This window comes from Schistocerca serialis, chromosome 5 (assembly GCF_023864345.2).
Source record: "Schistocerca serialis cubense isolate TAMUIC-IGC-003099 chromosome 5, iqSchSeri2.2, whole genome shotgun sequence".
In the NCBI taxonomy this organism is placed as follows: Eukaryota; Metazoa; Arthropoda; class Insecta; order Orthoptera; family Acrididae; genus Schistocerca; species Schistocerca serialis.
Genome location: NC_064642.1, coordinates 19,513,426 through 19,539,008, shown reverse-complemented (window position 1 = coordinate 19,539,008; position 25,583 = coordinate 19,513,426). Strand labels below are relative to the sequence as shown.

At 40.3% G+C, this 25,583-nt stretch overlaps 1 protein-coding gene across 1 annotated transcript in view; it reads right to left on the bottom strand.

Annotated features, from left to right (window-relative positions):
- Positions 1-25,583, bottom strand: part of LOC126480693 (uncharacterized) — a 128,394-nt gene that overhangs the window by 28,627 nt on the left and 74,184 nt on the right. Inside the window, exon 9 of the mRNA XM_050103931.1 lies at positions 10,323-11,074. Coding sequence (XP_049959888.1) covers positions 10,323-11,074 — 752 coding nt within the window. The remainder of the gene's footprint in view (positions 1-10,322; positions 11,075-25,583) is intronic.

The window sequence follows — 25,583 nt, the reverse complement described above, 5'->3', positions numbered from 1 at the left end:
AATACAATGTTACTTCTCAAAGCTATAAAAGTCTTCAATTTTATGAACTTTTCAATTCTGCAAACACTGCAAAGGAACAGTTGCAAATAAATGTCACATTGTGAGTGAAGAAATCGTATGAAACAGTTGTATCTTTATCTTCAGGAAGCAAGCTCGATAATCTAAGAGCCCGTCTGCCACAGACTGAACCAACCACTGTGGTATGTCGTATTGCGTCCTGCTAAGGACAACAATGTCGAACCATACTGTGTTTAGCTTATGACTCTTTGATACTGAGCTTAATTCTATATGGCTGTGATTGAGGACTTGGTCTAATACTTAATGGCTGCTTAGCCTCTGGTGCGGCTATGGACGTATCTGGTGTATTTTTAGGTCAGTTATCTATTACATTTAAGAAGTTAAGGCACGAAATATTTTGGCAGCTATCAGTGTATTTTGTGTTTTGTAAAAGAGTAGTGAAATAAATCACTTTTTGTTACGCGGACTCGGTGTTATGTTGACATGAGGTTTTGAACTTCGTGTTTGTGTTAGGGAGGCAGACAAAGTTTTTGTATCATAGATCCAGTATTCATGACGCTGTGGCAGCAATAGCTGCAAATTCACATCAACAAGTGCAACAGCACACATGCAAACAGTGATAAATTCTGGGACAACTGAAGCGCAAGAATGCATTAAACCTTATAAAAATATATAAAACGGTTGACGAACACTGTAAACCATGGACCAAGTGTTATGCAGACACAGAAAAATAATATTATTACTATGTAAAGGGATAAACATAGGAAGGTACACCGTTCGGATTTTATTATTTTATGGTGAAGTTGTGGGTCACTATAACAGCAGCGGTACATGGAACTGTTCAGTATCCTGGAGATAAGGCCATACGCTGGACATTCATTAGGAGGAAACACAAGCAAGTGAGCTGCAGTTCTGCTTCGATAGTAGGAAGTAGATGTCACTGAGCCGAAGGCGTACAAGGGGCTCCAGCACGTGTTTACAAGTTGACTTGCTGTGTGGAAAAGTGCCTGTACCGTACGTAAATGTTAAGTAAAACTTGGGGTGTGTGAGTTAATAAACCACAGAAGTTGTTTAAAAAGTTAAACAGGTGACAGTTACACATTAAAAATAAGTAGTAGTTCATTGTTGTATAAAGATGACCTTATCAGAACGTAAAAATCTATCTTACATAAACGTCAATAGTACATATTAGACAGAACAGACAAAATAAAATTGCTATTAAACCTGTGAGCAAGGCAGCTTAGACTTCTGAATGAGATACAACGCAAGGTGAACATCAGAAAGTAGGTCACTGTAAATCATTTAACAGAGACGCTCGACAATCATAAAACAACGTCTTTCAATGCAAGTTGATCATCCATCAAATCCTTAGCATTAAGGTTTATATGTTCATAAATTTCAACTTCTTCTAAAAGATTCATTTTGCACCCATTGTCAACGGTATGGGGCAACATCAAGTAAAGGTCACCGGGGGGTTTAAGTGTGTTTAAAGATGTTCTGCAAAAGTTGATTTCTAAGAATTCTCACCATCTTTGTTGAGTAAGTGCTCCCAAAAACGAATTTTAAAAGCCCCCCACCCCCCTCCAGTTGTCTAACATAAAATCTAGGCCACAAGTTGCAATGAATTTTGTATAGCCCAGATTTGAGATATTTGTCAGTGTAGACCTCCCATTATGCATAAACACCAACTTAGTGACATTATTAGTGGAAAACGCCACATTGAGGTCATGTTTTCTTAACAACTTCGCAATTTGATACAGGTTCCCTAGGAAGGGACTTGTAAAATATTTTTTCCCAGTGACAGCATCTTCATTAAGTATAGGGTGGTCTTGCTTACTAGTTTTAAACTTCTATAGTTTTTGCACAAGATTAGCCAGATACCTGTTGTTGACAGCAATGTTCTTAGGGTTGTTACGCTCTGTGGCAATAGCAGAGGGACTAAGAACTACCTCAAATATGTGTTCAATCACAGCATGAAGAAATGACATATGGTGCCTCAAGGATGACAGGAAGAACAATGGATGATGTTCTCTGTCAAAGCAAATTTCCTGTGGATGTCAGAACTAATTTTTCTGTCTACCAGCTGCAATTTCAAGTCCCAGAAACTAAGTTCATGGAACTGATTTTCTATTTGTATGTAAATTTGATTTACGCGTGGAAGTAGTTCAGAGAGTCACTAAGAGATATGAAATCACTCACATTGCCATTGAATATGGCAACAGTATCATCCACATACCGTCCGTTAAATGAAATGTTACTGGCCAAAACAGGGTAAGATTTGAAAAAGCTAAGTTCAAAATGATGGCAGTTCCCCATAACCAGGCATCCATCTTGTTGAAATGTTGATTACTGAAGCTGAAATAATTATATCTGAGAATAATACCCAAAAGTGTTACCATTTCGTTACTTTCATCAGTATTCAATGTCTTGTACTTTGTGAGGTTTTCGCTAATAAAGAGGATCGTTTCATTTATCAGAATATTGGTGTAGAGGTTTGTGATATCAAGTGATGCGAGAAGATGACCAGAGGGAAAGGTAGCATCTTTTAAAGAGATCTTTCCCATTTTTCACTGTGAAAGGAGTACCATACATTTAATATTTCTTGAGTAGAAACAGTAGCTTTCTGGATAAGAAATACCCAACTACCAATTCTATTAACAATCAAACGTACAGGCCAATTATTTTTATGTATCTTCACTAGTGATTGCAAAGTTGGCATATTGGGAGTCGTCGTCAACAATCTGTCATGATCTTTGGGAGAGTAAAGGGAATTACAAGAGTCGAAGGCTACTTTCAGCTGTTTAATGAAATTAGCAATTGGGGTCCTATAGATGGTGTGAATACTATTTTCAGGAAAGGCCTCTCATGTTTGGTTTACATGGTCGTCTGTATAAGATGACAGAGGAGTTGCATTTGTCTGCCTTGACGATGAGTGAATTTTCTTCCCTGAGCTTGTTACTGACGCACCTAACTGAGGCAAGACAATCATCTTTCCTTTTGTGACAAGTGTTACTATTTCTTTAGTGATTATCTGATTAACCTTCGAGCCTATATTGGCTTGTTTATATCTGTCAAGTTTAACAGAGTCCTTAGCAAGTTTCACATCAACAAGTTTAATAGCTGTAGACTGATCTAGGGGCATGTCAACATTATGCTTCTGAGCCTTGTTTAACAGGTTAAGTTCAGTTTTTTAAATGATATTCCGACATTGGTTTTGTTTCTAATATATTCAAGAACTTTTTACAGTGTTGCTGAATGATCAAATCTCGCTCCACAATTGGCCCACTCATGAATTGAATTCACAATACTTTCAAATTACAAGGCATGCAACAGTCTCCTGAGTCCTAAATCCAAAAGATAAGCTTTATAGTTGAGAAAGTCTTTCCTGCCATAAAGCATACTTATTTCATTGTTAATTAAGTAGGAGACACATTTTCTCATAATGGTGAAAGGAGCACAATTTCTGGGAATTTTCACATAAGCTGATACATATTTAGGAATCAGATTTCGTAGAAGACAGTGCTTATTAAACAAAACGTGTTGGCTACATTTAAGGATTTTAAGCTTTATGTTCTTGTAGGTGGCAACAGATTGTTTTACCACACTAGGCAGTGAGTTTATGGTTTTGATCATAGTTGTAGTTCAGCAGTTGCAGAATACTTCAATAAAGATAAAAAGTCAATCATCAGTTGCACAAGAAAGCCTCTACTGGGTTCACTTTACCAGTTTTGACAGTTTAACCTGTCATCTTTGGAAGTGAAATAGGTACAAATCATTAGTAAGCTGATGTCAAAATAAGAATTGGATGAAATAGAAAATCAATATCATGAACTTAGTTCCCTCAAATTGAAATTGCAACTGGTAGATGGAAAAATTAGTTTTGACATCCATATGAAATCTACTATGACAGATATCATCATCCCCGCTTTTTCCTGTCACCCTTTTTGTCACAAAATGTCATTTTTTCATGCTATGATTGATCACATATTTGATGTTCCTCTTGTCTCTGTCAACAACCTTGCTGTCAACAACGTGTATCTGGCTAGTCCCGCCCAAAAACTATATAAAAATAAAACTAGTAAGCAAGCCTATTCTTCTTTACTTAATAATCATGGTGTCACTGGGGAAAAATGTTTTTACAATTCTTTTCCTAGGAAACATGTCATATCGAATTGCCAAGCTGTTAAGAAAATGTGACTTCAATATAGCGTTTTCCACTAATAATGTCACTAAGTCGCTGTTAACGCATAACGAGAGATCTACACTCAACAAATATCTCAAATTTGGGATACACAAAATTCAATGCAATGTGTGCCCGAGCTCTTTTATATAGAACAAACAGGGAGGGCTTTCAAAATCCGTTTTTGCGAGCTCATACTCAACAAAGACGGTGAGAATTCTTAGAAATCAACTTTAGCAGAACATCTTAAAACTGAGAAACAAACTTACACCTCCCCCCTCCCATCTTTTAAGGATTTGCTGAATGATCAGCTTGAATTGAAAAACAGATTGTTTTTTGATTGTGCAGCTTCTCTGTTAAATGATTTAAAGTGACCTATTTTATGTCCAACTCATGTTATATCTGATTACACAGTCAAAGCTGCCTTGCTCACAGATTTTAATAGTAATTTTACTTTGTCTTTACCATTTAATATGCACTAATGGCATTTCTGTAACACAGATTTTTAGTTCTTACAATGTCGTCTTGGTATAACCACAAATGACAACTTATTTTTTATGTGTAACTGTCACACACTTAATTGTTTAAATGCCTACCAAGGTTTATTTGCTCCCACACACCAAGTTTTACTTAGCTTCGACATATGCTACAGACACATTTATACACAGCAAGTCAACTTGTAAACATGTGCTAGGGGCCCTCACATGTCTTGGACTTGGCAATGTCCACTTTCTGCTATTGAAGCAGGACTGCAGCTCACTTACTTGTGTTTCCTGCTAACGAGTGTCCAGCGGCCGGCCTCGTCTCCAGTATATTGAACAGTTCCACATCCTGTCGCTGTTCCTGTGGCCCATGGCGCCACTATAAAGTAATAAAATATGAACAGTTTACCTTTCCTTGGGCGTTCCTTTGCAGAGTAATAATGTTATTTTTATATGTCTGTTGCTTAACACTTGGTTCATGGTTTATGGTCTGTTGTTGACTGTTTTATATGGTTTTATAAGGCTTAATGCATACTTGCGCTTCAATTGTCACAGAATTTATTAGAATTTGCATATACACTAGTGCTCCCACTTTGTAAATAGGCATGTTAAATGCACTTGATATCATCAGTTTGGTGGTTGGCTTTTGTTACACACAGTATATATGACGAGGATTTGATAATTGTTTGTCACTCATTGCACATAACATCTATTTTTAGTGATGTCACTCTGTTTTACTGATTCTGTCACAAAAGTATGTCGTGGCTTTTAAGCTGAACTATTTTACATCTGTTTAAGAGACCTGTTTTACTTCTGCTCTTTAATCTTTATAATTTTATTTTTAAAATACCTGCTTGATATATGTATTTTTAGCCAATCCTTTGTTACACGTCACCATCTGATTCTTATTTTGACATTTGCTTACTAATGATCTGAGCCTATTTCTCTTCTGAAAATGACGGGTTAAACTGTTGAAGCAGGTAAAGTGAACCAAACAAAAGTTTTCTTGTGCAGCTCACAATTGACTTTTTATCTTCATTGATAATTAGGTGCCTGATTTATTACAGTCTAGTAACATGCCCCAGCTTAATATGGGTAACATCAGGTATCTATGGCTAAACAACATGGGTGGCATAGTGGTAATTTTATTATGGAACACTGCGCAGAGTTACGGTTAAAGTTCGGAGAACAACAATAGGCTGCTGAATAATGTCACTTTCATATAACTTAAACAAAGTAAGCAGCATGCACCAGTAAAGTTCTAAGAAAGCACCAATGTTGTGTGTTCGATGTTCAACCGGTGTTCAGAGTGACGTTTGATGGCGATAATAGAAACGGTGAGGTACCGAACCTCTCAGTCCACCTGAATGAGCACATATATTAGTCAAAACTGTATCAAAATCCCTACAGACAAAAAAAAAAAAAAAAAAAAAAACACAGCAGGAGGGTTTGATTTTATAAAATGTATAGAAGAGGGTACTTATAAAAGTACAGATTCTGTAAATAATCATTTCACATGGCTCAAATGGCTAGAGAATAAATTTAAGGATGTAGAGGCTTATCTCACTAGGGGTAAGATAGATACTGCCTACAGGAAAATTAAAGAGACCTTTGGAGAAAAGAGAACCACTTGTATGAATATCAAGAGCTCAGATGGAAATCCAGTTCAAAGCAAAGAAGGGAAAGCAGAAAGGTGGAAGGAGTATATAGAGGGTCTATACAAGGGCGACGTACTTGAGGGCAATATTATGGAAATGGAAGAGGATGTAGATGAAGATGAAATGGGAGATATGATACTGCGTGAAGAGTTTGACAGAGCACTGAAAGACCTGAGCGGAAACAAGGCCCCGGGAGTAGACAACATTCCATTAGAACTACTGACAGCCTTGGGAGAGCCAGTCCTGACAAAACTCTACCATCAGGTGAGCAAGATGTATGAGACAGGCGAAATACCCTCAGACTTCAAGAAGAATATAATAATTCCAATCCCAAAGAAAGCAGGTGTTGACAGATGTGAAAATTACCAAACTATCAGTTTAATAAGTCACAGCTGCAAAATACTAACACGAATTCTTTACAGACGAATGGAAAAACTAGTAGAAGCCTACCTTGGGGAAGATCAGTTTGGATTCTGTAGAAATATTGGAACACGTGAGGCAATACTGACCCTACAGCTTATCTTAGAAGCTAGATTAAGGAAAGGCAAACGTATGTTTCCAGCATTTGTACTCAGAGAAAGCTTTTGACAATGTTGACTGGAATACTCTCTTTCAAATTCTGAAGGTGGCAGGGGTAAAATATAGGGAGTGAAAGGCTATTTACAATTTGTATAGAACCCAAATGGCAGTTATAAGAGTTGAGGGGCATGAAAGGGAAGCAGTGGTTGGGAAGGGAGTGAGACAGGGTTGTAGCCTCTCCCCGATTTTATTCAATCTGTATATTGAGCAAGCAGTGAAGGAAACAAAAGAAAAATTCGGAGTAGGTATTAAAATCCATGGAGAAGAAATAAAAACTTTGAGGTTGGCCAATGGCATTGTAATTCTGTCAGAGACAGCAAAGGTCTTGGAAGAGCAGTTGAACAGAATGGATAGTGTCTTGAAGGGAGGATATAAGATGAACATCAACAAAAGCAAAACGAGGATAATGGAATGTAGTCGAATTAAGTCGTGTGATGTTGAGGGTATTAGATTAGGAAATGAGACACTTAAAGTAGTAAAGGAGTTTTGCTATTTGGGGAGAAAAATAACTGATGATGGTCGAAGTAGAGAGGATATAAAATGTAGACTGGCAATGGCAAGGAAAGCGTTCCTGAAGAAGAGAAATTTTTTAACATTGAGTATAGATTTAAGTGTCAGGAAGTCATTTCTGAAAGTATTTGTATGGAGTGTAGCCATGTATGGAAGTGAAAAATGGACGATAAATATTTTAGACAAGAAGAGAATAGAAGCTTTCGAAATGTGGTGCTACAGAAGAATGTTGAGGATTAGATGGGTAGATCACACAACTAATGAGGAGGTACTGAACAGATTTGGGGAGAAGAGAAGTTTGTGGCACAACTTGACTAAAAGAAGGGATCGGTTGGTAAGACATGTTCTGAGGCATCAAGGGATCACCAATTTAGTATTGAAGGGCAGCGTGGAGGGTAAAAATCGTAGAGGGAAACCAAGAGATGAATACACCAAGCAGATTCAGAAGGATGTAGGTTGCAGTAGGTACTGGGAGATGAAGAACCTTGCACAGGATAGAGTAGCATGGAGAGCTGCATCAAACCAGTCTTAGTACTGAGGACCACATCATCATCATCATCATCATTATCATCATGGCTCAATGGCCAAGTGCAAGTCTTTTAATTAGAAGTCACTTCATGTCCGTACTGGACACCATTGACTTGATCAGTGAAGATGCACAGGCAATGAAAAAAATGCAAACCACAGAGTGGAAAATGACATTATCTGACACAACCACGATGATGTTGTCTCGTGGTGAATGGAGAACTGTTACCGCTGCAGGTGAAGATGAAACAGATCCTCTCAATTGCACAGCAATTGCTCATGTTGTGAGTTCTTCCCGTAGCTAGATAGCAATGGCATCATTTTCATAGTGCCCGCTGTCTTTAATTCATCATAGTTTGGCCAATTTGCACGAAATATTTATAAATTACCATATTTATCCGAGTACAAGGCGAGTTCATTCCCCAGATTCTTTATTCAAGAAATGCAGGGTCATCTTATTTTCACAGATTAAACTATTGCTGCAAAGGTTAGCACTTTTACGTTGTTTAACAAAGCATATAGGGGTTGTCACACTCACAGATGAAGCTTTAGATATTGATGTCACATGCAAATTTGTTTTGAGAATTAAGAAGGACAGGGCTGTGCAAATGATACTCATGTTCTAACAGGCTCAAGATTCCCTGAAATGCCGAAGTGCTTGTAACGGTATTGACATTGTTTGAACAATCATGTTACATTTGACTCACGCACCGTTACAGCAAGGGATACAGGAGAGACTATGAACTAGCCACTAAACACTCTATTGCTCTAACTAAAATTTGACAATTTCTGTGAAACACAGAGGGAAATAGTACTAATAGTACTATCACATGAAAACTGTTGTTGTATTTGAACAGGTCTGTGATAAAAGTTCTCATACCTGTACAGGTACTGTTTACAAATATTAATTCTGCATTTTAAATAAAAGTAACATTTAAAAAAATTACTTGATTCTGAACCCTGATCAATACTTTATTTGACCATGAGAGACTGTGATGGTTTATTAAGTGGGTTGCAACAATGAATTCGGTCGCAGTTCACACATCGGATAAAAATATTATCAGCTTTACAACATGATGATGACCTTAAGATGAAACAAGAAGAAAAATTGACCCAGAATGAAATTTCTAAGAAATGAAATAAATCATATTAAACTGACTGTAACTGTTGTCTCGAAAATAAATTACAATGGCAAGACCGGTCATGGAAACAGTAGCAACAGACGTCAGTAGATAACGTGATGAGCGAAACTTAAAAAACTGGACTGAATCGTGATTGTGATCTTTTATTTACCTATCACTTCTTGTTGTTGCTGTCATGTATGACAAGCACGCCAGAAGATACTGCAGTCCATGCTTCGCATCTGCTCGAGCTCAGCACTATGGAATGGTTGGATGGGGGAGCAGTGGTACCAGCTTGACTGGGAATTAGATGAGTGCAGGGTGAGGAGTAGTGAGCAGGCAGAAAATTACATCATGTTGCCAACTATGGGAATCTATAACACGTACTATGGCTTTTTAGGAACGTCTGCAATGTTTAAAATACGTCTGCCTAAATCCATTTGTAGTCAAAATTGAATTTCTGCAGGAGACTGTAAGAGTCTAGACAGGGGCCAGTGCTGTATTTAGGTATTTTGTGCTGCAATTTTGTTGAGGCTCACCGTGACGGGAACGGCGGGGGAGGGGGGGGGGGGGGGGGTAGCTGCTGGTCCTATATAGCCAATCAGGGAGCAGAGGGCAGACGATAAGTTTGAAAGCAAGAGACATTGTAACAGCCTCACATCAGCACAGAAGCAAAATCTGATATGTATTCAAATAAAAATATCTGTGGTCTAATGGTAAACACAGCCTCACAAATCACAACATATTTGGAAGAAACAGCCAAATATGCATAAATGTCACAGTTATGCTATTAGGATGATAAAAAATAGTGACACTACAGATGACATGGTTAGAAAGTGAAAAATGTAGAAAGGTAAATTGTTCCACAAATTAATGTACTCAATTTTTATTTATTTATTTTATTTCTCCTTGTAATATCAAAATGTACACAATCAATAAATGGCATAAATTTAGAATGGATATAATATTAACTTCTTGGCAAGAGCTTTGCTTAGTCAGAATAGTTAAAAATAAATTCTTCTCAAGAAGCCTGTTGGGTGAGGGGAGTTATCTCATACTCTGAGTAAAGCTACCTACTAGCAACTAATGTATCAAAATTTCAACGGCAGTTCCTGAGATTTGCATGAATATAGTGAGCAGGGAACTTTAATTTATATATGTAAAGATATAAATCATTATACCTCAGTTAAGTCTACCATGAAATTTACACTAAACCTCAAGGTAAAAAATTCTGATTTATAAAATTTACCTGTCTGTGATAAGGATGCGGTGCAGGCTGTAGTTGCCTCTCAACATTGGCTCCTCTCGTGGCAGAAGCAGAAATGTGATCTGACCTCTCTGGGATTCTACCAGTCGAAGTGATTACAGCTCTTTGTGATGCTAATGATGCGCCTTGCAGAGATGTTTCACATCTTTCTGTCAGTCGACCTGCTGTCAGTCCAGATCCTCCAACTCTCGATGTGCTACCTGCCAACGTTTCCTGTCTTTCACTTTGATTAGTAGAATAACCGCCAGGTCTCCTCACAACATCTGCTCTTGGAGAGGTTGCAGGCACGATGTCTTGCCTATCAGTCGGTCTTGGAGGCAAATAGGTGGTACTCTGCCTCTCAGAATCTGAAGCCCTGTGCAAATTTGCAGCCTCCATAGCAGGTGGATTTAATACAGATCTTAAAACCTGTGTCTCTGACCCTGAAACAGCTCTGAATCTGCCATTTCTCTGATATCCATCTGTAGGAACTACTGTATCTTGCAATGTACTAGCTAGAAGAGGACTATCCACCAACAGAGTTGGACTCTCATCTTCCGATTTTAGGGTTGTAGCTGTTTCTGCAGGTGTGCGAGCCAAAAATACACATTCGTAATGACTGTCACTGGAATCTGAGGCATCTGGTGCCACATTATTTGAGTGTACTACTTCTGTCTGTACATCTGATAGATTCTGTCTAGCATCTGTCAAATTTCTAAGTGAGGTATCACTTACTTCATTCTGTTCAACTGGTCCTGTAATATAATGAAAAGCAATATCCCTTGATTAGTGATGCAAATCAATTTGTGGCCACGACCACATTATAAATCAGCCAAGGCCACATTATAAACAGAAAAGGATATATAGTGTGATCCTTTTGAGATGTCACAAAAGTATTATGTTACATTTATTAAGCTAATGTATATATCTCTCAGCAATTTTCTACAATGTACGTGCAAACGATGGGAGTTAACTGAGTGACCATGCTCTGGGAGACAAGCCAACAGTGTGTGTAGTTCACAGCACAAACACCAGATGTCAGAAACATATCGTACAGAGGTGGCACCAAGTTAGCACACTCAATGAGTGTCGACTGTTGAGTAAAAAGCTCACTGTGTCGCAACAACATGCTCAATGTGTCACATGGTATGTGAAATTTTCGCGCGTCATAGAGACCCAGCGACCTTTCATATGTTGGTTCAATGTTATTGGTCCATTCTTTTTCTGCAGAGGGGACTGTTCCTGCACTCAATTACCTTGAAATAATTGAGCAGTATGTGGTCTCTCAATTACAGCAAGATAGGGTACTGGGCACCATTGTCTATCAACAGGGCAACACGACGCTACTCCATAAGAACTGGGCTCTCTCAGTACAGCAACAATTAAACCAGATATTCAACAATCGCTGGTGCTGCTGTGGTGGACCTAGCCCATGGTCTCCTAACAGTCCCAGCCTAAGACCTACAGACTTTTTTGCACGGGGCTGGCTCAAGTTAACATTGTATGCAAGAAGCCTACAGAATCTGACTGACCTACACAGGTGACTACAATGGTCTTCCAGCAAATCACTACAGAAATGCCACAACACAGGTGCGCGGTATTATACGCTGCATTCACAGTGGCAGACAAGTTGAGTGCAAATGTGCTGTGACACAAACTTCAAACACAATCTCCATACTCTCCTATGCATGTATGTAATGTTAACAAGTAATCAGTTTGCACAGTTTCTTGTACATAATGTTTTACTTCAGTGTCATCTCAAATGGATCATGGATATAATGGGAAGTATACAGCCAATCAGTTGCACATAAAAAGTTTATTCTAACCTTTACCTCGGTTCTGATTAGTATAAACTGATCTTCCTCAGGAGCAGAAACAACTAGTACATAGGAGAGAAGGAAAGTTGCTACTCACCATATAGCAGAGATGCCGAGCCGCGATAGGCACAATAAAAAAATTCACACAATAATAGCTTTCGGCCATTAAGGCCTTTGTCAGCAGTGCACGCGCGCGCACGCGCCCACACACACACACACACACACACACACACACACACACACACACACACACAAGTGCAACTTGCACACACATCTGCAGTCTCAGAGAGTGTAGTTTCAGCTCTCTGAGACTGCAGATGTGTGTGCAAGTTGCACTTGTGTGTGTGTGTGTGTGTGTGTGTGTGTGTGGGTGGGTGCGTGCGTGCGTGTACTGCTGACAAAGGCCTTAATGGCCGTAAGCTATGATTGTGTGAATCTTTTTATGGTGCCTATCGCGGCTCAGCACCTCCGCTATATGGTGAGTAGCAACTTTCCTTCTCTCATATTGCAACTAGTACATAGGAATCATATGTTCAGCAAAAAGAAACATAAAAAATTATATACAGTGGAAATATAAAATAAGCTTATGTGTCACATATTTATTCCTCATCATCATAACCAACAAATCTCACAAGGTAAGATGTAAGTGTAGTGGATGATACTCATATGAAATTAAAAGCCTGATCTGTATACAATACTCACAAGGAGACTGCTACTAGCAACCAAGGTTTGGAAAATGTGGTTGTACACAGATGGTACACTCTCACCAAAATATTTCTGTAGGCATAGTTTGCATCCTTAGAGAGTTAACAAAGCCCATCAGCATATTTGCCTTAGCCTGGTGTAGCTTTAACTGTTATGCTACACTTAAAAGATTGTTCATTCCGTTCCACAGCTGTATGTCCCCCTTGCTTTCAACCAGGAGTACAATTTTATGTGCAAAATTTTAGCATAAATAACCAACTACAGTAGCTAAAATTATAAAAACCATCAAGATCAAACAATGGAAATTCCATGATGAAATAACAACAATACGAAAAGAATAGACTGCTTCCTACCACATAAAGGAGACACTGAGTTGCAGACAGGCACAATTCAAAGACTGCTAAACTTTTTGCTTTTGGACAAAAAAAGTCTTACAGTTTGCGACTTAATGCCTCCTCTACATGGTGAGCAACAAACTATCCTTTTCATATTGCTGGAACTTGATAGGTACTTCCTGGGATAAGAACATTACTTTTAAATAGAGGACGAAAGCTATGCAGCATAACATATATCGTCAACAAGAAGATCAGAAAAAAGAGACTAATTAAGATGGACGAAGTGAATAAATGCATTATTAAATATTCTCAGCAAGTCGCCAATACTGTTTCCAGACACAGCAAGCAATGTGTCGCAGTGGTTAGCACACTGAACTTGCATTCGTGAGGACAGCAGTTCAAATCAGCATCTGGCCATCCAGACTTAGCATTTCTGTGATTTCTCTAAATTGCTCCAGTCAAATGTGAGATGATTCCTCTGACAAGTCATGGTCAATTTCCTTCCCCATCCTTGAAACATTCTGAGCTTGTGCTGTTCCTCTAATGATGTCGATGTTGACAAACACTAAATCCTAATATTCCTTCCCTTTGTTTCCAGACAATGCTGTCATTTAGAGAGACGTATTCTCCATGAGAACTGTTGTGGCATTTAAGACAGCCTTAGCAAAATCAGCACTTGGCACAAAGAACAGTTTCCATTTAACAACCGATTGGTGTCAGTCTCATTAGGCGTGGGCTACTAAATCAAGTGGACAAGGATGGGGGAAGATGATAAGTGTTAGCCATTTTTATGGAAATCTCTCTGTAATTTTCTGGTGTGATTTAGGGAAAAATTGAATAATCCAATTCAGGATGATTGAAAGGGCAATGGGATGCCATATCTTCTGAAAATAGGTCTGCTGTACTAACAGCTTCTACACCACACTCAGAGACTGGTGATCAGTCTGCACTCAATAACAATTCAACTTGTACAGGAGGTTCATGTACAGGTTGTGTTGTGGGAACGACAACATATGGAAGTTTGGGTCTGGCCATGAATCGTGCATGGGTAGCCAAGAAGACGGCTCTCATAAAGAGGGAAATCCGGGTTAAGTCCCGGTCCAGCACAAATTTTCATTGTCGTCATTCCCTTATGTAGCTGATAGTTGTTTATATTCGCAACTGCGAATACATTTGAAGTTATTCACAAGGTTGCCACAGGTTTCCCAAAGTGAAATTCCCTGATTTCCAGACAAGTTTTAGCATTTTCCCTGATGAATTTTGATATCTCAAGAGTAAGTAAAGACATAAATTGACAAAAAAATGTAAGAACTTCTGTATTTCTCCCTCATGTGAGCAATAATCTTAAGTACTAACATCAACATCTCTTGTAATAAACTGTTTTTAGATGGAGAAAGCAAACCACATTGTAGGCCTATATGCATTTCATGAAGACCACTGTTGTTATTTTCATTCAATAAAGCAAAACATATCTGGTGACAAAAATAAGCATTCCTTGGAGTCACAAGACAGATTTAAAATACCTTCACTGATTTCAGAAATAACCTCATAAAACTGTAGGCCTCTTGAAAGAAGTGTATAAGGTGGGGAAGAATAGGGTAAACCAACACTGTCAGTTATTACCCACTGTGGTACATCTATTATTTTACAGGTATTTTGTGATTTTCCTTTCAAGAAATATATGATATATGGTGTACAACCGCCAGTGACTGCCACAATTTTCTTCTTCTTATCGTCTATACTTTCTAGTTCATAAACTATTTTCAAAATTACCAAAATATACTACAATAATAGGGTGTATATGCAGACAAGAAAAAAAAATCCCAGATTACCAAGTTAAAAATACACTTTCTCCTGGATGAAAACACACTTTTTCTGTGTTAAGTGACAGTATATTTTCCCTTGGCACTGTAAAACTTATCAATCCTTTGCATAGTTATGGTTTTATACAAAGGCGGAGAATTTTCCGGCACTTTAGAAAACGAAACTCAGGGGAAAAAAACACATTTTGGAAAGATCTTGGATGTGTAACAGAATGTATGCTGCATATTTTCGTATTACGAAAGTATAAATTTGAATTCCACCAAACACCGCATGTTGCTTTCCGAAGCACTGAAATCGAGACTGCGATGCACTTTTGTAAGCCAGTCATCGCTCATGTCACGTGATCTCACCAGCCGATGACAGCGGATATTCAGAGCATAGGACACGCGATGTAGTCAGCCAATAGCAACCTCACTTAAGTAGTGCAAACACACAAACAGCAAAAGTTAATGGTTTAAATTAATATACGAATACATAGTGTCGCTACAAGAAAAGCAAAGCTTTCATGTATAATATTCGTCCCTAAGGTTCATAACCTGCAAGAGAAGTTGAGCTTTCACATATAATGTTGATTTTTGCATGTCTTACACTTTAAGATATATCACACAAATACACTAGTAAAATTTTTAATAACGACATAAATGTCTGATCTTCTGGGCTCAAAATTCTTCTAAATGGCTTGTCATCAAAGAGTTGATTTTTAAATGAGAGTCAATCGCTATGTGATTTTAGAAATTCATCATACATTCTCACACATAGTTCAACCTGTGTAAAAAGAAATTTAATTTGAAAATAATGCTTTTCAAACCACCATTTGCAATATTTTCCAATGATCTGTTAGAAATAGGTTCGTTTCAGCAGTTGCCAGAGAGCACCAGGTAACAGGTGCCACCGTGCTTGCGCAGCTACGATGACGTTGGAAGCGCATATGTTCATACATGTAAAACATTAAAAGATCTTACATTATGTCATAAAAGAAACAAGACATCAGAGGATACTCCAAGAGCATCAGAATTTCATGACCCATACTAAAATGTGCACATTTAGAGTGCATACTTAAAAGTGTACATTCGTAGGTAAAGATTCCCAATGAAGTAGGCCTCGACCTGATATTAAGCTTTTCATTGTGGTTTTCAGGATGTAAATTTTCTTGGTGTACCGGTACTGTATTATCTCATGTTTGGTTCTTTAGTATGGCATAATGCCATACGTGCTAGAAGATGAGAACATGTACTCAAAATGTGGCGGACAGTTGAAACTAGCCAGTAGTGTGGAATTAAACACTTTGTTTCAAACACATTAACTGCCCCCGTGGAAGAGATTAATAAAAGCCAAATTTCTTTAGCAAACCAACAAAAATAACTTCATAGTTCTCCAAGGCGATTAATGCTTGACTGTCAAAAAGGTGGAAATAAAATACAATCTGAAACCAATAACATATTTTAGCCTTCCATAATTATGTAAATGTATTTTAATTCACTTGACAACTCCCAGCCACTGAAATCCGTTTTGTTTTCATTTGATGCATGAGCAGTAAACGAAAAGGAAACAGCAAAATCACTAAATGTAAACACAGGTCACGTGGACACTACCCACTTCCCCATTATAACTCAAGACGGCTCTGCAAATCAGCCCCGGATCTATGATATTTCCAAACCGGGGCAATACTAGATAGTGCCCCCCCCCCCCCCCACCTCCTCCACCAAGTGTTTGAGTTATGATGTCAAAAATTAAAAAATCGAATTTTCAAAAACGTGTTCATTTTGTAGTGCACATTTTTCTGAAGAGTCTGATACATAAAACACATGTGTTCAACAAAATGTAAGACATGTTATTTGGTTTTTAGTGTGCTGAAGTGCAGTGCCACACCTCCTCACATAGCATTCTTCTCTCGTATGTCACTGTATTTTGCTCTCCGGAATTGGAACATGTATATTTTGTAATGGATGCCATCAAACTATATTCAGGACAGTGGAAATTAAAATGTCCTGTGATGCCTCTCCTGCTCCCAGTTGGCTCGTTGGCATCCTGACCCCCCCCCCCTTTTCTTTCTTTCTTAAAAAAAAGGGGGGGGGGGACTCCTAATTAATACTGGATGGGATTATTTGTAATCGAGAGAACAAGAACTCTTCAGAAAATTTGCACTCTTTATTTCCTACTAGCTAATAACTTGCTGTTTTGTGTGACATAAAATTAAATATGGGATACATAAAACCAGTAAAGGCAAGAAACAAGCAAGACAGTACACATTTATTCAATTCTTAGATCCTAGCATATTTTTCTCTCTAATGTTGCTACAGCTTTACATGGCGTGCTTTCCTTTCAGCAAAAGAATCTATTACCTCATCAAAGTTCGTCAAACGTTTTGCTACATGAAAAATCAAAATATCATTGTCTAATACTGAGAAACCTGTTAATATATGTAAATAGTATAAGGTTTTTTTTCCTCAAGAATATGAATTAGCCCCCATCCCCCTCCCCACGAAATTGACACCTGGGTCAGACACCTCAGTTTGCCCCCCCCCCCCCCTCCCTCCTAGATCCGGGCCTGCTGCGCATGTATGAATCTGGCAGCTTGGGCGTGCCAGTAAGATTTTTCCCGGTAGCGTCTAGCTGCATGCTGTGACTGCTTACACAGCCAACAGCCACATTTCTGTAGCCAGAAGCAGGAGAAGGTACAACTCATATGTGACTCAACTGCGCATGCATGAGCCTGCTCATAACTGCTAAAATGAATCTAATGTTAACAGTTGTGACGTCACACTCATTGGAGGCAATTTGTTGTTATGAAGCATTGCGTAGTCTTCCAAAAGCCTTTGACACATTTTGCTATTGGCAGACAGGTGTACGAGCACTGATTTTTGTTGTTGTATATTCCACATTTCCTTTGCAATTTAAGTTTTATTTTTCTTTATTTCTCTTGTTCATGTTTGATTGCTGCAGTCTTATTCTGCAGTAGCAGGATACAGTAATATCCTTTGTTACAGTATCAGTTCTTACCAGACATAGTTACAAAAATTTAACTGAAAAGTAAAACAATTAAAAATTCCTGGAATTCTAAAAGATTTCCGGGCTTTTCCTGGTTTTCTCCTGGATGAAAAAAAATCCTGGTTTTCTCCCAGATCCCCCGGTTGTCATGGGTCGTACACACCCTGAATAAATAAAATGTCTATAAAACACCGCACTGTACAATGTACTTGTGGTGAGGCAGTCACATTTCCAATGGCCTGCCGAGGAGCACCTCGGGTCCTGGGTCCATGGATAAACCACGATAATCCACCACATTATGCCACACACCAACAGACCTGGCCTGCGGGCAGATCAGTGGGACTAGATCCGAGGGCATAGGCTGCACATTAGTGGGAAACGATGGGCTTTAAATCAGTAGGCTCGTTCCATTAGAGATACCCGCAGAAATGGCCTGCAATTCTGGCCTGTTGTAGGAATCCACTCATGTGGCCTGTTAGTCATGTGTCACAGACAGCATGTTGATGAAAAGAGACTGTGGTGATTAATCCATGCAAAAGATAACTTGTGCAATTCCTCTGAGAATCAATACTAATGAGGATAGGGAGCAACTCTCCAGAAAGATGACTGCTGAGCTGCCCAAAGGCACATAGAAATGACAATCACACTCTCGCAACTAAATTTTCGGCCACAGCCTTTGTCAGAAAACGAGAGCACACACCTATTCACACAATCACTCAGACAAAATTTATGCACACATGACTGCCATCTCTGACCTCTGCGTCACCAATCTCTGAGAATCAGATCCAAACAGATCACTCCTCATGCCTCCCTGCCTCTAGTCAGCAGCTGCTAGGCTAGCAGCAAGAAGTGGTGGCAGCAGTGACTGCAAGCTGAGGGGAGTGGTAGGAAGGGGAGAAGCAGTAAGAATGAGGGAGTAGGAAGTGGCACATGTTCTCAGCTGTGCCCAGTCAGTGATGATGCACAACATCTTGGTAAACAAACCATTTCATATTTCACCTACTGAGACGAAAATGAAATTTTTCCAGTGGTTTTTCTTTTCTTTCTTTCTTTCTTTTTTTTCCAAATTTCCCCGATACATTTGAAACTCCTTGATATTCCCTCATTTCAAGAACTTGTGGCAACCAGGTATACAGGATTTTCTGTACCACAGTCTAAGAGTGTGTGTGTGTGTGTGTGTGTGTGTGTGTGTGTGTGTGTGTGGTAACAAAACTTCCCAAAAAAATTAAAACTGTTTTGGCATGCTGAGACTAAACCACAAAATCCTGAATTCCCTGGACAATGCTGTTACTAACTGAGCTATATGAGTTGTCTAGCGATACCCCACAGGTTCTATATGGCAGTATCTGTCTCCTACTATCCAAACTACTCAAAGGACCTCATGATTGAGAACCCTAGGCAAAAGTAGGAAGGAAGGGACGAACATTCTTCTTTAACAACCCACTGAAAATGAGGCCTTTATAGATACAGCACAAATTCAGAATGGGAGAGGACGTGGAAGGAAATGAGCTGTTCTTCTTAAAGGAATCATCCTGTCATCCTGGCATTTGCCTTAAGAAATTTAGGGAAACCAGAAAAAAAACTTAAATCTGAATAACCAAACCGGAAATTAAGCCTTGCTCCTTCTGAATGTGAGTCCTATGTCTCTCAACGACTGCGCCAGTAGTATAAACAGCTTATTAACATCTGCCAGTAGCTCGTCTCCTGCCTTCCAAACTTACAGGAGCTCTCCTACGAAACTTGCAGAACTAGCACTCCTGAAAGAAATGATATTCCAGAGACATGGCTTTGTCACAGCCTGGGGGTTTTTTCCAGAATGAAATTTTCACTCTGCAGCAGAGTGTGTGCTGATATGAAACTTCCTGGCATATTAAAACTGTGTGCTAGACTGAGACTAGAACTGGGGACCTTTGCCTTTCTCGGGCAAGTACTCTACCGGGTGAGCAACCCAAGCATGGCTCACAACCCATCCTCACAGCTTTACTTCCACCAGTACTTCGTCTCCTACCTTCCAAACTTCACAGGAGCTCTCCTGTGAAACTAGCACTCCTGGAAGAAAGGATATTGCAGAGACATGGCTTTACCCCAGCCTGGGGGATGTTTAGGAATGAAATTTTCACTCTGCAGCAGTATGTGTGCGGATACGAAACTTCCTGGCAGATTAAAATTGAGTGCCAGGCTGAGACTCGAACTCTGTTTCATTCTGATCTTTCCAATTCTTTGATGCAGTTTCTTTCCAATTCTTTTCTCATTTCAAACAATATTATGAAAAGGAAATTTGACACTCACCATATAGTGGACATGCTGAGTTGCAGATACGAAACACAAAAAAACTGTCACAAATAAATAGCTTTTGGCCAGTAAGGCCTTCATCAAAAATAAACACACACACACACACACACACACACACACACACACATGTAACTCACACACATGACTATAGTCTCAGGCAACTGAAACCACACTGCGAGCAGCAGCACCAGTACATGATGGGAATGGTGATGGGGTGGGGGAGGAACAGAGAGATTATGGTATGGGTGGCGGTTGGCGGACAGTGTAGTGCTCCAGATAGGAGGAGGACAGGGGAGAGTTGTGGAGGAGGTAACGAAAAAGGAGAGAAATAAAAAGACTGTGTGTGATGGTGGACTGACGGTTGTGTAGTACTGGAATGAGAACAGGGAAGTGGCTTGATGGGTGAGGGCAGTGGCAAATGAAGGTTGAGGCTACGAGGGTTATGGGAACATAGGATGTATTGCAGGGAAAGTTCCCACCTGTGCAATTCAGAAAAGCTGGGGTTACTGGGAAGGATCTATATGGCACAGACCGCGAAGCAGTCACTGAAAGGAAGGATATCTTGTTTGGCAGCGTGCTCAGCAAGAGGGTGGTCCACTTGTTTTTTGGCCACAGTTTGTCGGTGGCCATTCATGTGGACAAACACCTTGTTGATTGTCATACGCACATAGAATGCAGCACAGTGGTTTGAGCTTAGCTTGTAGATCGCATGACTGGTTTCACAGGTAGCCCTGCCTTTGATGGGATAGGTGATGTTTGAGACCAGACTGGAGTAGGTGGTGATGGCGGTGGGAGGATGTATGGGACAGGTCTTGCATCTAGGTCTATTACAGAGGAAAGAGGTAAGAGGTTGGGAGCAGGGGTTGTGTAAGGATGGACGAGTATATTGGGTAGGTTCGGTGCACAGTAGACTACCACTATGAGAGGGGTGGGAAGGATGGTGGGCAGGACATTTCTCATTTCAGGGCACGGCGAGAGGTAGTTGAAACCCTAGCGGAGAATGTAATTCAGTTGCACCAGTCCTGGGTGGTACTGAGTTACGAGGGGAATGTTCCTCTGTGGCTGGATGGTGGGACTTTGGGAGGTGGTGGGAGAGTGGAAAGATAAGGCATGCTAGATTTGTTTTTGTACAAGGTTGGAAGGACAATTATGGTCTGTGAAGGCTTCAGTGAGACCCTCGGTATATTTCGAGAGAGACTACTCATCACTGCAAATGCAACAACTACAGGTGGCTAGGCTGTATGGAAGGGAACTCTTGGTGTGGAATGGGTGGCAGCTGTCAAAATGGAGGTACTGCTGGTGATTAGTAGGTATGATACGGATGGAGGTACTGATGCAGCCATCTTTGAGGTGAAGGTCAACATCTAGGGAGGTGGCTTCTTGGCTTGAGTACGTGAAGCAAATGGGGGAGAAGTTGCAGAGGTTCTGAAGGAATGTGGATAGGGTGTCCTCACCCCTCGATCTGGTTTGCAAAGATGTCATCAATGAATCTGAACCAGGTGAGGGGTTTAGGATTTTAGGAAGGATTCCTCTACATGGACCATGAGAAGGTTGGCACAGGATGGTGCCATGCGGGTGCCCATAGCCATACCCTGGATTTGTTTGTAAGTGATGCCTTGAAGGAAGAAGTAACTGTGGGTGAGCATACATTTGGCCATGGTGACTAAACAAGAGGTGGTTGGTTTGGAATCTGCCGAGCATTGGGAAAAGTAGAGTTCAATAGCAGTAAGGCCATAGGCATTAGGAATGTTAGTATAAAGGGAGGTGGCATCAATAGTGATGAGCAGGACACCATGTGGTAAAGGGAGAATTGTGGAGAGTCAGTGGAGGAAATGGTTGGTACCATTTATATAGGAGGGTAGGTTCCAGGTAGCAGGTTGAAGATGTTGGTCTATGAGAGCAGAGATTCTCTCAGTGGGGGCACAGTAACCGGCCACACTGGGGTGTCCTGGGTGTTTAGGTTTATGGACTTTAGGAAGCACGTAGAAGGTAGGAGTGCGGGGGATTTGAGGAGTGACTGGAGGTCCCGCTGGATTACTGGAATGGGGTCACTGTGGCAAGGTTTGTAGGTGGAAGTGATTGACAGCTAGCGGAGTTCTTCCACCAGGTAATCATTGAGGTTCAAAACAACAGTGGTGGAGTTTTTGTCAGCAGATAGGATTATAAGGTGAGGATCAGTTTTTACATGGTAGACTGTGGTTCTTTCTGTGGGTGTAAGATCAGTTTGCATGTTGAGGGATTTGGGGAATGATAGTGAAGCAAGGTTCGAGGTTAAGAAATTCTGTGAAGTTAACAGGGGGTGATATGGGGGTAATGGGGGTGGATCAGCGTTGGATGGAGGAGGGAACTGAATTAGGCAAGGTCAATCTTGGTCTGTGGTTGAGACTGACTGGTAGGTTGGTGGCAAAAAAGTATTTCCACTATAAGGACTGGGAGAAGGAGAGAAGGCCTTTAGCACATCCTGCTTGATTGAATTTGGGAGTGAGGCAAAAGGTGAGGCCTCTGGAAATGACTGCTATTTCTGTGGGGCTGAGGCTTCTGGATGAAAGGTTCGTTACTGTGTTTCCAGTCTGTTTACGTTCTGGATTCTGTGTGGTGGTGGGAGGGAGTTTTAGAAGGTGGGTTAAATGTAGTAGGTCTGCAAGACAGGGTATGTCAGCTATGGGGGAGGTTTGGAGGTTGTTGTAGAGGTGGTGGACAGTGGTACTCCAAGGCGGGAGTAGGAAGTGAGCAGGATGGAGAGCTGCTTGAGGTGGCATTGTGCATGTTGCTCAAGTTCCTGCAGGGCAAGAGTTTCAATGTGTGTTACGAGTTCCAGGAATTTGGGATTGCGCAGAGGAGAGTTTTGCAGGTGAAAAGAAGGTACTGCAAGAAGGTTTGGGCTTGGTTGATCAATTTGGAGGTATAGGATTAATTATATCAGCACGAGTAATGTGGGACATAAGATGATGCACCAACAATCACCGTGGTCTTGTAGCTGTCTGCTGTGCGTGGCCAAGATGACTGATACAGTGTGGCTCATAATTAGTGTGTGCAGCGTGGTTTGTAAGGCAACAAGAGAAACACAGAAAATAAGAGAAAGAATGATGGACATTGAGTATAGTGATGCATTAGGAAATAGTAACAAAGGAAACCAGCACTGGGTTAGGATCGAAGAAAAGCCATCAGGCAAAAATCAAACAATGGAAAATCCAGGATGGAATGTGGCAATATTATGAAAAGGGAAGTTGCCACATGGTGCCCTGCTTGTCACTGTTGATGCCACCTTCCCGCACACTAACATTCCTAATGCCCAACGCCTTACCACTATTGAACACTACTTTTCCCAACGCATGACGGATTCCAAATGAAAAATCTCCTTTTTAGTCGCCATGACCAACTATATCCTCACCCAAAGGTACTTCACCTTTCAAGGCATCACCTACAAACAAATCTGGGGTATGACTAGGGGAACCCGCATGGCACCATCCTATGCCAACCTTCGCGTGGGCCATCTAGAAAAAATCCTTCCTAAACCCCTCACCTAGTTCAGATTCATTGATGACACCTTTGCGATCTGGATCGAGGGTGAGGGCACCCTATCCAGATTCCTCCAGAATCTCAACTTCTCCCCCATTTGCTTCACCTGGTCCTACTCAACCCAACAAACCACCTTCCTAAATGTTGACCTCCACCTCAAATATGGCTACATCAGCACCTCCAACCATATCAAGCCTACTAACCACCAGCAGTACCTCCATTTTGACAGCTGCCACCAGTTCATACTAAGAAGTCCCTTCCATACATCCTAGCCACCTGTGGTTGTCACATCTGCAGTGATGAGCGACCCCTCTCGAAATATACCAACAGGTCTCACTGAAGCCTTCACAGACTGTAAATCTCCTTCCAACCTTGTACAAAAACAAATGTTTTTTGAACACATCCTGCTAATTGTGGTACCGTACATAGCAACTGGAGTAGTATACATTGGCTGCAGTCAGTAGAGGCACAATATATTCCAGATTCTGCCGACAGGCTCCAAGCAGAACTACTGCAAGTAAAATTAATGCACGCTAGTGAAGGGTGTGCAAGGTATTATTATATAAATTAAACCTAAGTGGAAGCCGCGGTCACTACATTTGCTATACACCGATAACATCAGCCATACTTTGGAACAAGCTGCCAAATAAGCTTGCTGTTTATCACTGTGTATGCTGCAAGCTATTGCATTAGCGTGACATCACCATGCTGTACAGTTATTGGCTGCAGGTGGAAAACAAACATCCGAGATGTTGCAATGCAACAGTTTTTAACATGTTTCACGATTTTCAGTTTATTGCACCATGTTGTTGTTGTTGTTGTTGTTGTGGTCTTCAATCCTGAGACTGGTTTGATGCAGCTCTCCATGCTACTCTATCCTGTGCAAGCCTCCTCATCTCCCAGTACCTACTGCAGCCTACATCCTTCTGGATCTGCTTAGTGTATTCATCTCTTGGTCTCCCTCTTCAATTTTTACCCTCCACACTGGCCTCCAATACTACATTGGTGATCCCTCAATGTCTCAGAACATGTCCTACTAACCGATCCCTTCTTCTAGTCAAGTTGTGCCACAAACTCCTCTTCTCTTACATCATTAGCAAAAGTGATAGTCTTTTCAGTTACGTACCCTACAGAATTACTAGTGGCAAAGCCCACTTTTTTTAATAGGTTTCTTATATTATGTGACATTTTGAAATTTCTGTCTTGTTTGTTTATGGAGTTGCAATTTGGTTATGACAGTTGATGTTATAAGTATTGGTAAAATTGCTACGTAAGAGGAGAAGAATGAAATTCTTACACTTTGATTGGTTGAGTGATTGATGGGGTTTATGGGACTAAACAACTTTGATTTATAGCTTCTGTGCCTGTTTATACTTTACAATCCAGTACTTAAGCAATTCCAAATGTTTTGTAGGCGAAGGTCTGTAAACTTCTTACTTGTGTTAGTGTGGTGTGTTTACTGCACTGGCTGTTGGGTAACGTAACAAGTCGCCAGCCAATAAAAGCTCACTAGCCAGAGATGACCGACATTTCCTTGATTCTGACCAAGCATATTCTTCCAGACTCTGTGTTTGAATTTAAAAGGTTGGTGATTGATATTGTTGCTGAATACAGTACATCGGAAATACATGGAAAGACATGAGACCGAGTTACAAGTGGCACAAGAGAAGCTGTCAACTGTGGGCCCCTTTGTCATGCATTGTCTCGGTTCAAAATGCTTCACGTTGACTGTGTGATGAACGTAAACTTTGCTAGCAATGTTGGCAGTGCCGATTGTGGATTAT